The 13,965-nt window shown below is 42.2% G+C and overlaps 1 protein-coding gene across 2 annotated transcripts; it reads right to left on the reverse strand.

Annotated features, from left to right (window-relative positions):
- Positions 1 to 1,275: 1,275 nt before the first annotated feature.
- LOC140268294 (SUN domain-containing ossification factor-like) lies at positions 1,276 to 13,489 on the reverse strand. 2 transcript variants are annotated; one of them, XM_072363071.1, is made up of 24 exons: positions 13,020 to 13,488; positions 10,769 to 10,883; positions 10,354 to 10,473; positions 9,784 to 9,998; positions 9,476 to 9,580; positions 9,159 to 9,297; positions 8,953 to 9,070; positions 8,699 to 8,823; positions 8,521 to 8,588; positions 8,320 to 8,427; positions 8,045 to 8,150; positions 7,543 to 7,563; positions 7,058 to 7,113; positions 6,497 to 6,579; positions 6,180 to 6,245; positions 5,991 to 6,056; positions 5,723 to 5,813; positions 4,232 to 5,551; positions 4,035 to 4,122; positions 3,852 to 3,956; positions 3,323 to 3,477; positions 2,208 to 2,299; positions 2,060 to 2,115; positions 1,276 to 1,950 (listed from the first exon to the last, which is right to left on the reverse strand). In XM_072363071.1, the coding sequence occupies exons 1-24, from the start codon at positions 13,082 to 13,084 to the stop codon at positions 1,495 to 1,497; spliced, it is 3,939 nt and encodes a 1,312-aa protein (XP_072219172.1). In that variant the 5' UTR covers positions 13,085 to 13,488; the 3' UTR covers positions 1,276 to 1,494. The 2 variants fall into 2 exon arrangements, with proteins under 2 accessions (XP_072219172.1, XP_072219173.1); XM_072363072.1 differs by lacking the exon at positions 7,543 to 7,563 and having other exon boundaries at positions 13,020 to 13,489.
- Between the last annotated feature and the right edge of the window lie 476 nt (positions 13,490 to 13,965).

A 13,965-nucleotide genomic window follows, 5' to 3' on the forward strand; every position in this document is an offset into this window, starting at 1 on the left:
TTAATGCAGTCGAATAAAGGGATTAGCAACCGCGTTACATTACCTGTGGCGTTCCCTGAAAGCAAATGTTTTTCATTACGTTCAGCATTTCTGCCACATGTACCCCCTGTAACTTGGGTATTTTCTGTGTAGAAGAAACATGCGCACAGCTAGCGGTTAAAAGACTGGACGCTTTGTTTGATTGCACAGAAAGCAGGTATCGAGTGCGCTCAAATCTGCTGAAATCTTTGACTCAAAAGGGGACTGATGGAGCTCAGAGTCTCCCATTTCCAGATAAGGACAAAGCATAACCGTGGATTACAGTTTCCCCTGGAACTCACATTTCTATTCGTTTTTTTGTTTTTTTTGTTAACTAGACTCAGTTGACTAGTTTTGTGAAACTTGGGGGGGGTGACTGCAGTAATAAAGTGTGACTTATTACTTTCATTTCAGTGCAGCTCTAAACTATAAAAGCTGGAAGAGCTGCACTTTACCAGGATTCTTTCCAACTCAATTATATGACAAAGAAAAACACTAAATGATCAATTATCAGGAAATAATCAGCTAATTAATAATCATAAGCTACAGCCTGATATCTAATAACAATTTTCCATCTCAATCAAGTCCAACAGTGACATCATTGTATGTGTGGCATGTATGTAATCATTTAGGAGTCGCAGTGGGCAGTTTTCATTGCGGAACATGTGAAGGAGTCCCACTGTCCCCTGAATGATGAGACTCGGTGGGGATTCTGCCCACCCTGCTGAAATCAAACGCATTCCATACAGTTCAGAATGTGAGGATCCTTCTGTTCCGACTAAAGTGTGCTGGCAGCGAGAGCACTATTAAAATCTGCCCTTTATCTCCGCTATTTCTCCCATTTGAATGAGCCGAGTACGTTAACAAAACTTCAATTAGTCAAGAGAACAAAGGCGTTTGGAGTGACGTGATTGGTCCAAAAACCTTTGTTTGTAGTTTACTGTCATGTTATCTGAGTAGCAAACACAGAAGTTTAAATTCCTGCGTGAGGTTTCACTCTTGTGAATTTTTTTAAGCCATGCTTGATCTGCTTAAATGGGTGAGCCGCCCCGGTTTGAAAGTGAAATTTGAAGCTTAAAGAGAATGTTGCCCAAACAGCTTGCAGCAGACAGAAGAAGAACTGTGTGAAAGAGACAGTGTGAGATACTGAAAGTTTCTTCTTCTTCTTTTTTTTTTTTTGCCTGAAAAAACCCCAAAGAAATTCAAATGAGTGTAAATGGTCCGTCCTTGAATTTGTAGGGTCAGTCGTAACACCCATTACTCACAAAAGGGAAATGCTTTTAATGGAAAGCTGGGAAGACATTTCTTTGATTTGAAGTACGACAAATAAAAATGTCCAGAGAGCACAAACAGAACACAAAATCATTAGTGAGAACGAACAGTTTGTCTTGTTTTAAAGCTTAAAGCTGCCCTGCAAAAGGGAAATGAACAGCAACCCTCTTTTGGAAGTCGTTGTCAGAAGGAGTTTGTCTGAAGTCAAACAGGACCTGTGAGCGCCACAAATGTGCCAGACTTTTGCTCCGTCTTCCTGTTTATGATGTCTTGTATAGTAATGGGCAATGATTCGTTCTTGTCCATCAGCGGAGAATGAAGCAAATCCACCACTGGACAGCTGGGCTTTGGACGCCTGCGTCTTAAGGCCCGTTTCTCTGCACGGGTTTTGGGTGGAGGGAGGCCATCGCAGATACGAGAGCAGGCTGTAGTGATGCCGCAGAACGAGGGGTCGTCCGAATGAGAGGATCCCTCTGAGCTGCCCTCTGACGGCGAGTCTCCAAACGCAGGCTGAAGTAATTGTTTTGTAAGGGGTGCTGGGTTTGTGATAACAGGCATGCCATTACACACAACTGCTCCATTAGACAGTTCAGGAGCGGCTTGAAAAGAGGGTTTCAGAGTCTCTACCTTTTCCACCGGTTTCAGCCTACGACGTCTCCTCTGCGTAGGAAAGGTTGTGTATGGAAGAACGAGAAAGAAACAAAAGGTTTAAACAACCTTTCACTTCCTCTGTGAATTTCACATTTTCAAAGCAACACATTTTACACACCTTTCTGCTCATTGGACAAAGACTCTGCGTCTCCTCTGCATGCAGCATTTCAGGGCCTGTTAAACCAAAATGAGTGTCAATTTCTTCTTTCAAATATATTCTACAATCTTATTCTCCTCACTTTGTTCTTTAATAGGTAGGATCTTACCTTCAGTGGTGGCTAACTGGAAAGACTCAGAGTGGATGAGTGGGTAAGATGCGCTCCTCTTCAGACCCGTCTCATCACAGGAAGAGAATTGCCTATTAAGCAAGAAAAGGTTGAGAGAAAGACAGCATGTAGCATCTTTATTAAGACATCCATCACGTATGTGTGATTACTCTGGTTTCCTGCAGTGTTGCTGCTGATGACTAATTGATTTCGTAAGCTTTTCAAAGCACTGTAACCCCTTTCAGACACAGAATCCACAGTTTTTTCCAAACAAAAGATGTTAAACTGAGTTAGTTTTTCTGCCTGAGTTCACGCTGTGCGGGTGAAGAGATGGGATGGATTACTTCATGCACCTGTAACAACAAACTCCACTATGTTGGTGCTGATTTCAGATCAGAGGATTTTCCAACAAATATTTTATGGAGTTCCTTCTGGGATGTAAAAGCCAGTAGAACTCTCTAAGATTCACAGCAGATTCATGCAGCCCCTCCTACTGTGTGCCTCCAGCTGCAGAAGGCTGCTAGGCCACTTTTTGTGCAAAACGGCCAAGATACAGCCCAACACAGACAGGAACTGTGCATTATCTGTCTTGCTAGAAAGCAAGACAGATAATGCACAGTTCCTGTCACATTTGAAAGCTCATCTTTCGTGTCTTTTTTGTTTCAGCCTTCTTCCCCTCCTCTGACATCTGAGGCAGGCTTTATAAAACATAGCTTAGCTTTGTTATACAACTTAAAATATGGCTGATAACCCACCATTAGGTTCCGTTTTGTGTCCCGTTTAATACACCAGTAGTAAACAACCACTTATATCTTTGCTTTACTCGGCTATGTAATGGCAGACCTTACAGTGCTGTGATGTTAGCGATCATTAGCTAGTGCCAAACTTAATCTAACTTAGCTTTTATTCTTCATTCTAGTCAGTGTCAGAACTCCCGTGTGGATTCATATTTCTTCATGTTTAACTCATCCGAGCTTTGCCGCTTTCCCTCATGTTTTGTCACTTCCGAGCAGGAAGCGCAGTGCATTCATAGAAATGGTTAATATTTCCACATTTTAAGTTGCTGAGGTTATTAACCTGCAAGTTCCACTTCAACTTTCTACTCATCACTGTACCTTTCTGGACAGCAGTAGGTGTAGCTCTTGGGTGTGGGTGAATCTGGTTCTGTGGTTGCAGGAATGGTGATGCGGCAGTGGTTGATGCACAGCAGGAGGCCGAGGCACAAACACAACAGAAGAGACAGCAGCAGGTAATTCTGCCTGTCTGACACCTACAAAGCACAATCACAAGCTTATCAGTGCACCGTGTCAGAGAGGGAAGAACTGTGACAAAAACACATCACAACTTTTACACGAACGCTCAATTCAAATCTGTTCTGCTGCTAAGTCAACATACACTTCAGATGTTGTGTCCTTTGTGCCATATTCTCTTTAAACCACACTGATAACTAGTAAAGTACAGTATGTCACAGAAGATTCTCTTTATGCTTTACGACAGGGTGGAAAAAAGCACCCGAAAATTACGACGACTTAGTCGTGAAATAAAAAAAAAAAAGGACAAAATTTATTCAGCTGTATCCTGCTTAAAAAAAAAAAAAAAAAAAAAAAACAGATGGCGGCTTTAAACGTGGAGCGTTGAATCTACCTCAATCTGCAGCTGGCTGACTCTGGCCGACAGGTTGAGAACCAGCTGAGTCACATTTGCCAGCTGACCCTGCAGCAGCTGAATGGATTCAGTCTGACGCAGGTCCTATGAGAAACAACAGATTAAATAGCCAGCCACGAGGATTCGTATAGTCTGGAATGGTATGTAAAGGTACTGGCTTACCTGCTCTTCTGCTATTCTAGAGGTGTTCTGGAGTTTAATGATGGTTTTGTTGAAAGCTCTCTGCATCTCCTCCATCTGCTTTCGATACCTTGAATCAAAAAGACGGGAGAGGTCTTGAGATCATGCGGAGCTCAACAATGTTTTTCTGTCTCCTGTCTTTTTCTTTGGTTTCACTGCTGTGTGCTACTGTTCCTCACCTTTGGCTAAGCTGCTCCAGGTAGCGCCCGCTGAGTGACATGTTCACCTCCAGGGCCTTGATGCGGTTATTGAGTCGCATAAAGACAGATTCCTTCTGGCTGGAACCATGCACCTGGTTCCCGTTCTGCTCCGTGCCATTAAAGGGTTCTGCATATATGTCTGAGAGGGATGGTGAGGTAGGTGCAGGAGGAGTTGGAGAGGAAGGGCGAAACAACTGGCCATTGCCGCCTGAGGATGTAGACATGTCTTCTGCGAGATCCTCCATTTTAGTTTCTGCCTGACTGGCAGCGGGCTCAGGTTCTGTGACAGTGTCTATAGCGGGGTGGGGGACATCAGTGGAAGCAGGACCACTCTCAGGCACAACTGGTGGCTCAGTCAGATAATTCAAATCAATAGAGGAGGTGGGAACTGAAGACTGATCTGTCTTATCTTGGATGTGGACGGGGGGATTTATTTCAAGCTGAGGAACATCAGTATTGTCCTCCGTTGGTGCTGCAGATGCGCTGTCCACTGGGACACTGACACTGGGTTGTATGTGGACAGAGCTGCTGTGAGAGGCTGAAGGCTCAATGTGCCTCTCTTCAGCCAACACGTCCTGGCTCTTCACCGGCCCTGGCTCCGCTGCTGGTTCCTCAGAAGACAGCTGCGGTGTTTCCACAACAGGGGTAGGTTTGGCAAAAGATGACTCAGTGGTACTGGGTTTGGGGAGGTTCATGGTCTGACTGGGCTCCAGTAAAATTGGTTCAGATATGGATTCTTCTGTTCTCCCTGCTGTTTGTGGCACTTCTGGTACAACTGCTCCTCTCTCTGGCTCCTTCTCAGAGGTTTGTTCCTTTTCATGGGGTTGATGTACCTCGCTGTGAGGCGGCCAAGGCTCAGGGCAGGCAGAGGGGGCTAGAGATAGTTCCCAAGTGGGTGTCTTGATCGGGGGAATTTTTTGCTCTTTGTCCATTGTTTGGCATTTCCTTCTTTTGGATAGGAAGGCTGAACACTGCTGCTGGACATACTCCTGGAGGGAAGCCACACATGAGCATGAGGAAGAAAGAGAAGCAGATGGCGGGCAGTATTTAAGGTTTTCTTGTTGTCGATCACGACTATCCCTTTTCTCTTTGCCTTCCTCCAACTCTTCCTCCTTATCCAGAAGAATGATTGTAGAGCTGATTGGTGCCTCCTCATCCTTCTCTAAAGGAATGACAATTTTTTCCTCCACTGGGGGGAGCTTTTGCTCACTATCATCAGCGGTAGGTGTCTCTGAAGATGGGGCTGCAGTTGGAGGGACATCAGAGTCTGGGAAAACCTGCACTTCTTCACTGTCTGGACTAAAGAAGGACAGTACAGTATATATTAGATACAGTAAAGCGGAGGGATAAAGAATATCCACTTATCTCGCCAAACTGTTGGGTGTTCAGTAGCACTAAAGGTAATGTGGGTGTGCAAAGTAAAAATCTGTCAAATACTCTTCTAAATAAAAGACCATTTAAGGTACTCACACTGAAGGGAGGTCAGTAGTCACAGCTTCAGAGGTGGTTTTGGTTTGTTGTGACGGCTCAGTCATGTTCACGTCCTCAGATGAAAGGTTGCCTTGAAAACATGAGGGGAAGCCATGCAAAAATGACTGAATTATTCCATTTTTTAAACATTAGGGTTAACTTCTTATTAGTAGACAGTGTGTCGTATTGGGAAGGTCGAAAAGCTTTCGTTAGAGGACAGTTAGATCAGAAAAAAGTGGTAAATGATTGTGTGATATGGTGTCCACACCTTTCATATCGGAGCTTGTCCCAAGAACATTGACAGCAATGTTGTTTACCATGTCCAAAATGGCATCTGATTAGAAAAAGAACAACAAAACAAAAAGAAAACAATGTCACGAGTTGGTACATCACTAATGTGGTTTTAGGACGACTTTTATGTACTCTAATCTTAATGCTGTAGGAATTGTTTTGAAACCTTTTGCTGATCCAATCAGATTCTTGGGTAACTTGACTTCTCCAGATGTGGATCCAGGGGGATAATCTAATGAGATTATTCACACATTCAATAAAGATGTTAAACAACAACATCCAACTCCACTCACAGGTGACTGGAAACCATTTCATTTTAGCTCCACTAGGCTAAAAATGATCGGAATATTGTAAATAATGAGAGAATTCGGATGGCATTTGTGTGTTATATATTCCTCATTATTAATATCAACTGTAACAACAAGGCTACACAGTCCACGGTAGAGTGTATTTATTACACTAAAAAACACTCTCATATCTCACCCAGGTCGTCGTCCTGATCATCTGGTCTCTCTGAAGGATCGGCAATCTCCTCGTACTCTTCTACCATGCTTGTGCCGAACACCCTGCCAAAGAAAGCCCATCAACAACATTCAGTAATGACAACAACTGCCCACAAACATGTAATTAAGGAGAGAGGTTAAATATCTGGTCATATAAGAACCTATATACTTTTGACTTCCTTCTTCAAGAGCTATTACAGTCAACATTTTCTGCTACTCCCATAACTGCAGTCATACTTGTGCTCACATTCAGAAGAGGAGGGAAATACACTAACGAACAGGTCTATAACAAATACCGTATGCCAAATCTGACATAATGCTACTCGACCTTACGCAGTAACAAACCAGTTATCTGGAAAACACTCTTTAAGCTACAGTTTTATAAGAATTAAACAAGTTAGTTAAAAAAAAAAAAAAAAAAAAAAAAAAAAAAAAGGTTAAAATGAACAACTGGGTTCTTGTTCAGCAGAAAAAACCTGGCGATGAGTCGGGAGTTTGTGCTGCGTGTAGATAGCATGTTTGACTTTTATTTGTTACGTACCTTATCAGACTGAGGGGGCAGAAATGCTCTGAGCCAAAGTGAGAGACCAGCTCTACCTGAAAATGCACAAAAAATAAATAAGAACAGGCAGGTATGAAACACTCGACACAAATGACCCTTCTCAGAGGGGGTTGCAGACAGCAAAGCGTTGATTTTGTGTTGCTGAGAAATCAGTACAAAGCACTGAAACTCTGATGGAGGGACGAGTTATTGTGTGAGTAAATCAGAGGGAGACATATCAGTGTAAAAGAAGTTTATCGTGTGGCAGAATATGTTTGATTGACAGCTGGCAGCAGGTGATGCAGGTCAAATGTTCTTAATGTGTGATGTGAACTTATCATTTTCAAGGTTTGTGGGAATCATACAAGTTAGATCTGATTTGATTATATTCTGATAAGTCTTTGAGGATAAAAGTGACAAAATGCAATTCCCTCCACGTTTTCAGTCCATCCAACCAAAGTGCACTACAAGAAGAGCAGGCTAACCTTTATGTACTTGGTGAACATCTGAAGCAAGAGAAAAAGGAGAGAGAAAAAGAGAAATTAAGGAGATGCAAGCATGCATTCAAAACAGGGCTAAACAGAGCATGATGGTTTTATCTGCATTACTTCAACATCTCTGTGACTTAGACACACGCTTTCCAAAATGACCAAGCCACATTTCACTCGTTTCAGCTTGTGGCTATTCTCACTAAAGTGTACAATACAAGCAACACTGGAGACAAGAAAAAGACCTCTTATGGTACGGTTTTACAGCAGACGCTCCACAGAGCAGATCACTGTCACAGCTAACGAGGAGCAGTGAAATAAGTGAAGTGAAGAAGCCAAAAGTTGCATTCAAAGAGATTCAAATGGATCTTATTCAGACCTGTTTGAGGTTAATATTAAAGATCTACATGCACTAAAAGACTTCTTTGCTCTACACAGAGAGTACAGACAGATGTGGTGAGAGTCCGACTATTAAAAAGAATAAAGAAATCATGCTCACCTTCACATATTTGGCATAAAGATGCTCATCCAATGGGAAGCTCTGAACTGTGCGTTCATCCCTGGCATGAAAGGTTCCGAGCTTTAGCCACTTATTTGTTGGGTACCTGTAAGTGTTCCATGAATAAGACACAGTCAGTGCATTGATATGGCTCATTGTTTAATAAGTCTTTAATAAGTCTAAGGTGGTGATAAACCCTGTTTCTGATGTTCCTCACTGAAGAGCTATGAAATCTATGGCTAGGCTGCATCAACATTTCAGGCTTCAGAGCATACCTGTCACTGATGGAGACAAGAAAGTCTTTAGGCATGGAGGAGAAAAGCTCGAAATTAGCAATGTCCAACTGCTTCACCTGGATGGGCTCACAGAGCTCAATAATGAACCTGTGCAAAAGGGAAAAGGAATTTAAAAAACAAAAACATCTACAAAGGACTTATGTGTGGATAGAACGAAGCTGATATCTCAGTCCCACATACCAAATTTTGTTACTGCAGGGATTTAGCATGTACATGTCCTTATTCTCCATCAATATGGCTGAAGTGCCCTGTGTTAAAAAATAACAAATACACATCAGTTTCTATTCATCCCTCGGTCGACATCCAACAGGACAGAGAGTTTCTAACAGATGCATGAGTAGCATGAGATAACGTGGACCTTAGCCTCCGGGTTAGCACCAAGTATCTTAGCTCCACACTCCACTGAGGCGTAGTTGTTGAAGTTCTTCTGGACCTTCTTCACTACATGAGACCCCCCATTGTTAGAGGTGTGAGTAGACAAAGCTGTAGAGGAAAAACAAATGGAGCAAAGGTACAAAGGGAAAATTCAGAATTCGGTCCTGACATTTCCCCGCTTGAAGTAAAATAAGATTCTTTAACATTTGACACACTAAATGCAACTTCTAATCTTACTCTTCTCTTTCTCCACCTCCATCATCTTCCGTTTCCACTCGTCAAAAGTGGGGATGTCCTCTGGGTCTTTGCTGCTCACACTGGAATCTGTGTCTGCGGTGACAGGGGAGCTCAAGTCCTGTCACAGATAATGAGAAAACGAGAGCTGGGACACCTCCTCTGACAGCGAGGAAGGAAATAGTTCAGATGGCATCTGAGCGCCTTACCTGCTCTTTCAGCATGTGTGATGTGTTGGTTTCCAGATACTTGGTGCTGTGAACAGCTGGAGGACTCAGAGGGGGATCCGTCTGGGTTTTAGTACCAGCAGTGTGAGCATTGGAAGTGTTCTCCAAAAGCAATGGAGGGCTGTCAAATAAATAAGCAAACAAAAACTGTTGCCTCGTTTAAGACTGTCAAAGTGAGACTTGCCTTTTAGAACTGGACTTTAACCATATTCTGAAGTGGTTGGTCCCACAACAAACTTTTGTTAACTGGATGCTTTGATTTTGATATATTTTGAAGGCGTAACATTAAGTTTATCAACCTGTCACCGTCATATGGGTTGCTGTCTTCGTCCATACAGTCAGCCAGAGGCAGGTCAGAATCAGTGAGCTCAGGAGCCGCTACATCAGATGCCTCCCCCGAAACACTGAAACAAGAAAATAAAAACATTTCACATCGAAAGCATTTTGGCAGGCTCTGGGCTCCATCTCTAAAATATGTACAACACATTTCTTAAGTCAAGCAAACATTCCCTGATGGCGTTTTTAAACAGAACTCAGAGCAGTAACAAGTGTGAGTGAGTGAGCAAGACAAATGTTTTCATAGAGAGTTGAGGTAAATGCAGCCTGCCTGTTAGGGAAATCCTCATGAAGGTTAAGGATGCTGGGATCATCTTTATTCATAGCAGAGATAACAGAGTCTGGGGAAGGCTGCAGGGGGGCAGACTCCTGATCTTGAGAGACGAGTGATTCAAGATGTTGATCTTCAGAAGTTTGCTCAAGTTGTGATTTTATTTTATCCGCCTCCAGCTCTTCTTCTACAGCAGGCAGTTCTGCTTCAAAAGGCTGTCAGAAAAACAGAGAGATGAACAACCAGTCAAATGCAATGCTTGACCCATTACTCAGAGCTGGACTGGTCAATAAAAGCTTCAAATGTTCCAGAAGCAATCAATAAAATAAGAGTAGCTTCATCCTGAAACTGTTGTGCTGCTCTGATTAAATATTTCAAAATGTTTAAAACTTTCTCTGAAATGCACGATGAAGTACAACTGTGTGTTTTTTAGTTAGTAGTAGTTAGTAGTTTACGTTGTGTTTGTCCATATCTGTATCTTATAAGAAGATAGGGCACTTTTCATGAGTGATTAGTGAAGAAATCCTGGTCAGTCCAAAGGGTTCACATTCTTTTTATCTTATACTCCACCTCTGGGTGTTGTTTCTGGTCCTCTTCTTGTGTTATCTGCTCCACCTCTGGGTGCTCCTCCCCGGTCTGCTGCTCATTTTCAGGTAAGGACTGAGCGGGTATGGCCCAGCTTTCCTCGTTCTTTAGAAAATATATTTTACAAAATTAATTAAATACATTCATGAAAGTGGTAGCTTGGTCACAGAATCCAACGCGCGCACAAATTTAAACGTGCCACATAAATCTAATCAGTTCAGACACTCAGGTTGTGCTGTGCACCTGCTGTTAATGTGACATCATGTGTAGTGGAGCAACGACTTTCCTGTGTGGTGAAATCAGCACAAGAATAAACAGAAGTGTTGAGTCACATGAGCTACTTCCAACACTAAAGCTCTGTGCCACGTGGTAGGTTATAGTGTCAGTGATAAAACACTACCTTCTGTTGAAGAATCGTTTCCCCAGATGACTCCTCTGAGTCGACGTCCTGTGGGGACTCGGGCCTCTGGGCCTCCCGGTCCAACTCTGTGCAACCAACATAGCAACTAAGGTACCTGCACACAGTTAAAGACAATCAGAGCCACAACACCACTGAGGTCACTTTATCTAAAGACAAGTCTTCAAAATGTCTTAAAGAAACTGTCCCAAGGTTAAAAAAAAAAAAAAACAGAATTACACTGCAAGGTTATGAGGACTTTATAAACCACCTGTGTAAGGCAAATAAAGCGTGTTTTCGTAAGCAGTGACTCATACAAAGATTAAACTGTAACCTAATGACACGCCACACGAGTCCAGGTGGTCTGTGCCTTATCTGTGGGCGGAGACACAGGTCAAGATACACACTCTAAGGAGTATATTCCTCAACATGACTGTAGGACCAACAGCGATACATATTAAAGCGAAGAAGAAACTTTTTATATAGCTAAAGTGTTATCCTTTAATTCTGATGTGAACAGTTTCTGTGCCATGTGTCAGAAACTGGATCTACAACCCAGAACAACCCACACAGCAAAAGAAAATAGTTGAAGACACCTCTGTGATTCATTTCACTTATGAGTCAGACACACATTTAACTGTGGCACATGCAAAAATCTGGACATCTTTGCTTTTTTATTTGTCCTGGAACTTTGTTATCTCAGAGGTATTAACTGACTCATCCGGACTTGTAAGCAGGCAAAGTTTTCCTATCAACACAGTCAGCTGATGACACTCCCAGCGCTGATAAATCCTCCGTATCCTCCAGCCTTGTGAACACTCGACAACGAGACTGGAGGTAAGGCAACAAGGCAACTTTCTGCCTACAAAGCAGGTGTAGCCAATAAAGAGCATCTCCAGCTAGCAATTTCCACTGTAACCCAGAACCGGCAGTTAGGAAAGCTGTGGAAGTCCAAGACAAAAACCAGGACTGCAAGATAACTCTAAGATAAACTCTGCAAATCATCTGGACAGAAAGGCAAACTGGAATCCCGTATAACTGCAGACAAGCTTAAAAAACACTGGTTAATTAAAGTACCCAAGCATTTACATATAGCAGTTACTATTTATCGTTAAAAATTTTTTGGGGGGTTTATGTTTTCTCCACAGATTTGAATCACTTGAAAAGTCAATTACTGATCTGATGACTTCCTCCATAAATAGTCAAGGTTAACACAGTTACTGTTTCCACTCCTGGCAGGAAACAAAAAGAATCAGCAGCTAAAGATTCATAATTGGTTATGTAATGGCTATTCCTGGTGTTGGTGTACTTACCAGTCAATGTCTGTCCAGTCTCATACAATTCATGTAGAGAAAGTCTGAGAAAAGCTCTAAAACTTTTTTGAAAGAAAAGTGTAGGATATGACAGGAGACAAACACTCAAAACAAGGATGCTTCGCGCTCACCTAAGGTAACAATCACTCTTTCTACTCATGGGTTATGGAGTTGAATAACTGACAGAAATGAGTTTTCACATCATTGTCAACTTGACCCATAGCCTTATGGTTAAAAAAAGGCACACATATACACATTTTAATAAAGTATTAGGCCATGTCTTATCTCTGCCTCCCTTCCCTTTCTTTCTAAAGCCCAGAAGTCAGTGTGTTATCTTGCTACTATCCTGTAACACCCTGGCTACAGCCCATAATCACCCTATAAAATCTTTCTTTGGAGGCTTTGGCTTTGTTTTGTCCGATTTCGTAAAACCAAACAACCCCAGGCTTTCAACGGGGACCGACGAGACTGACATTAAAGGCCTATAATCCTGACAGCTGATGAAACGAATCTGTGTAACGCAGGCTAACTGGGTTTGTACAGCGGACTCAGCAGAGGAGTCTTGGGTTTGTTTTAGTCAGGTGTCTTTCAGAAAGGTTCCACTTTTGCTCGTCAGGTGGAACCTGAAAGAGCCTCATACCCAAAATGACTGATAAAACGTGTTATATTCTGATAAATGACGTTCATGAGGTGAATGCCCATATAAAGTCGTCTGAGGCCAGGTTGTTTATTAGCTACAGCTGTTAGCAACTCGAGCTAACTCATACTGACATGTCAGAAGTCAGCCAGGTGCCACATCACAGCATAGCGTTAATGTTAGTTAGCTAGCTAGCTAGTTACTTGCGTTGTAAACGATATCAACCTTGCGTATTACTAAAAACATAGGTTGTTCCTAAAAAATGTTACGTTTTATTTAATCAGGAAACATATGAAAAACTCACCGGCAGACTACAGCAACACATAGCCACACTGACACAGTACGCCACAACAGTTGTGCCATCTTCATCCCTCTCCTGCCGGGACAGGCATCCTCGCCGTAGACAGAGAAACGTTTATCCTTTGAGTTTGGGGCCTCTTCGGCGGGTTAAAACATGAATTAATCTGTCGTATTTTGTTAACTCAAAAGACGTTTGGAGTTTCACGGATGGAGTGTGTGTATACCACTGTCCCCCATACAAAGCCTCCTATGGATTGTCAGTGAGACCCAACGTTCAGCAGTCCAATGAAAAGGCAGCATCGCTGTTGCGCAGTTCAAACTCATCCTGTGGTAGTCGGGCTTGTTTTTGACACCCTGGTCGCCCGATTACGTTGAGCTTCTTTCATTCAACCTTTAATGTCCCTGAAATAAAGCCTGTAGTATCCGAGAGACTCGCAGACTTAACTTTTAAACAAACGTGTTTATATTGTAGGCAATATAAATTCTTGAACAATACATTTAAAATTACCACTAAACCTATATACTCAGTAAATAAGAAATTACGCTTTCTAATTTAACCACCGCTTGCATAACATCGCGAGACTTACATGCCAAAGAGCGTATGCTAACGTCTGTTTTTCTGAAAATAAACTGGTAAATTAAGCGTAAGAAAGAAAAGAAAACTCAAGTAAAACGAAAAATTTGATGCATCCTACTATTTGTTACAAAATGTATTCGTTATCATAGCAATAGTTTGTTCTCGGAATTTCTTATTTTTCAGCCGTGCACTTTACAGACAAGATACGGCTGGATTCAAAGTTTGACTTAACGACAGCAAAAGCATTTTTATGTTATGGCCACCAGGGGGTGGTGTCTTCTAAAAAATTGTCAAGGCTGTATATCATTTTGAACTGTTTTTAACGAGGCTGTTGATAAAAGGCAGGATGAAAAACGCTACCAACAATATTAGT

Source organism: Leuresthes tenuis, unplaced genomic scaffold, assembly GCF_036924035.1.
Source record: "Leuresthes tenuis unplaced genomic scaffold, fLeuTen1.0.hap1 SCAF_14, whole genome shotgun sequence".
NCBI lineage: Eukaryota > Metazoa > Chordata > Actinopteri > Atheriniformes > Atherinopsidae > Leuresthes > Leuresthes tenuis.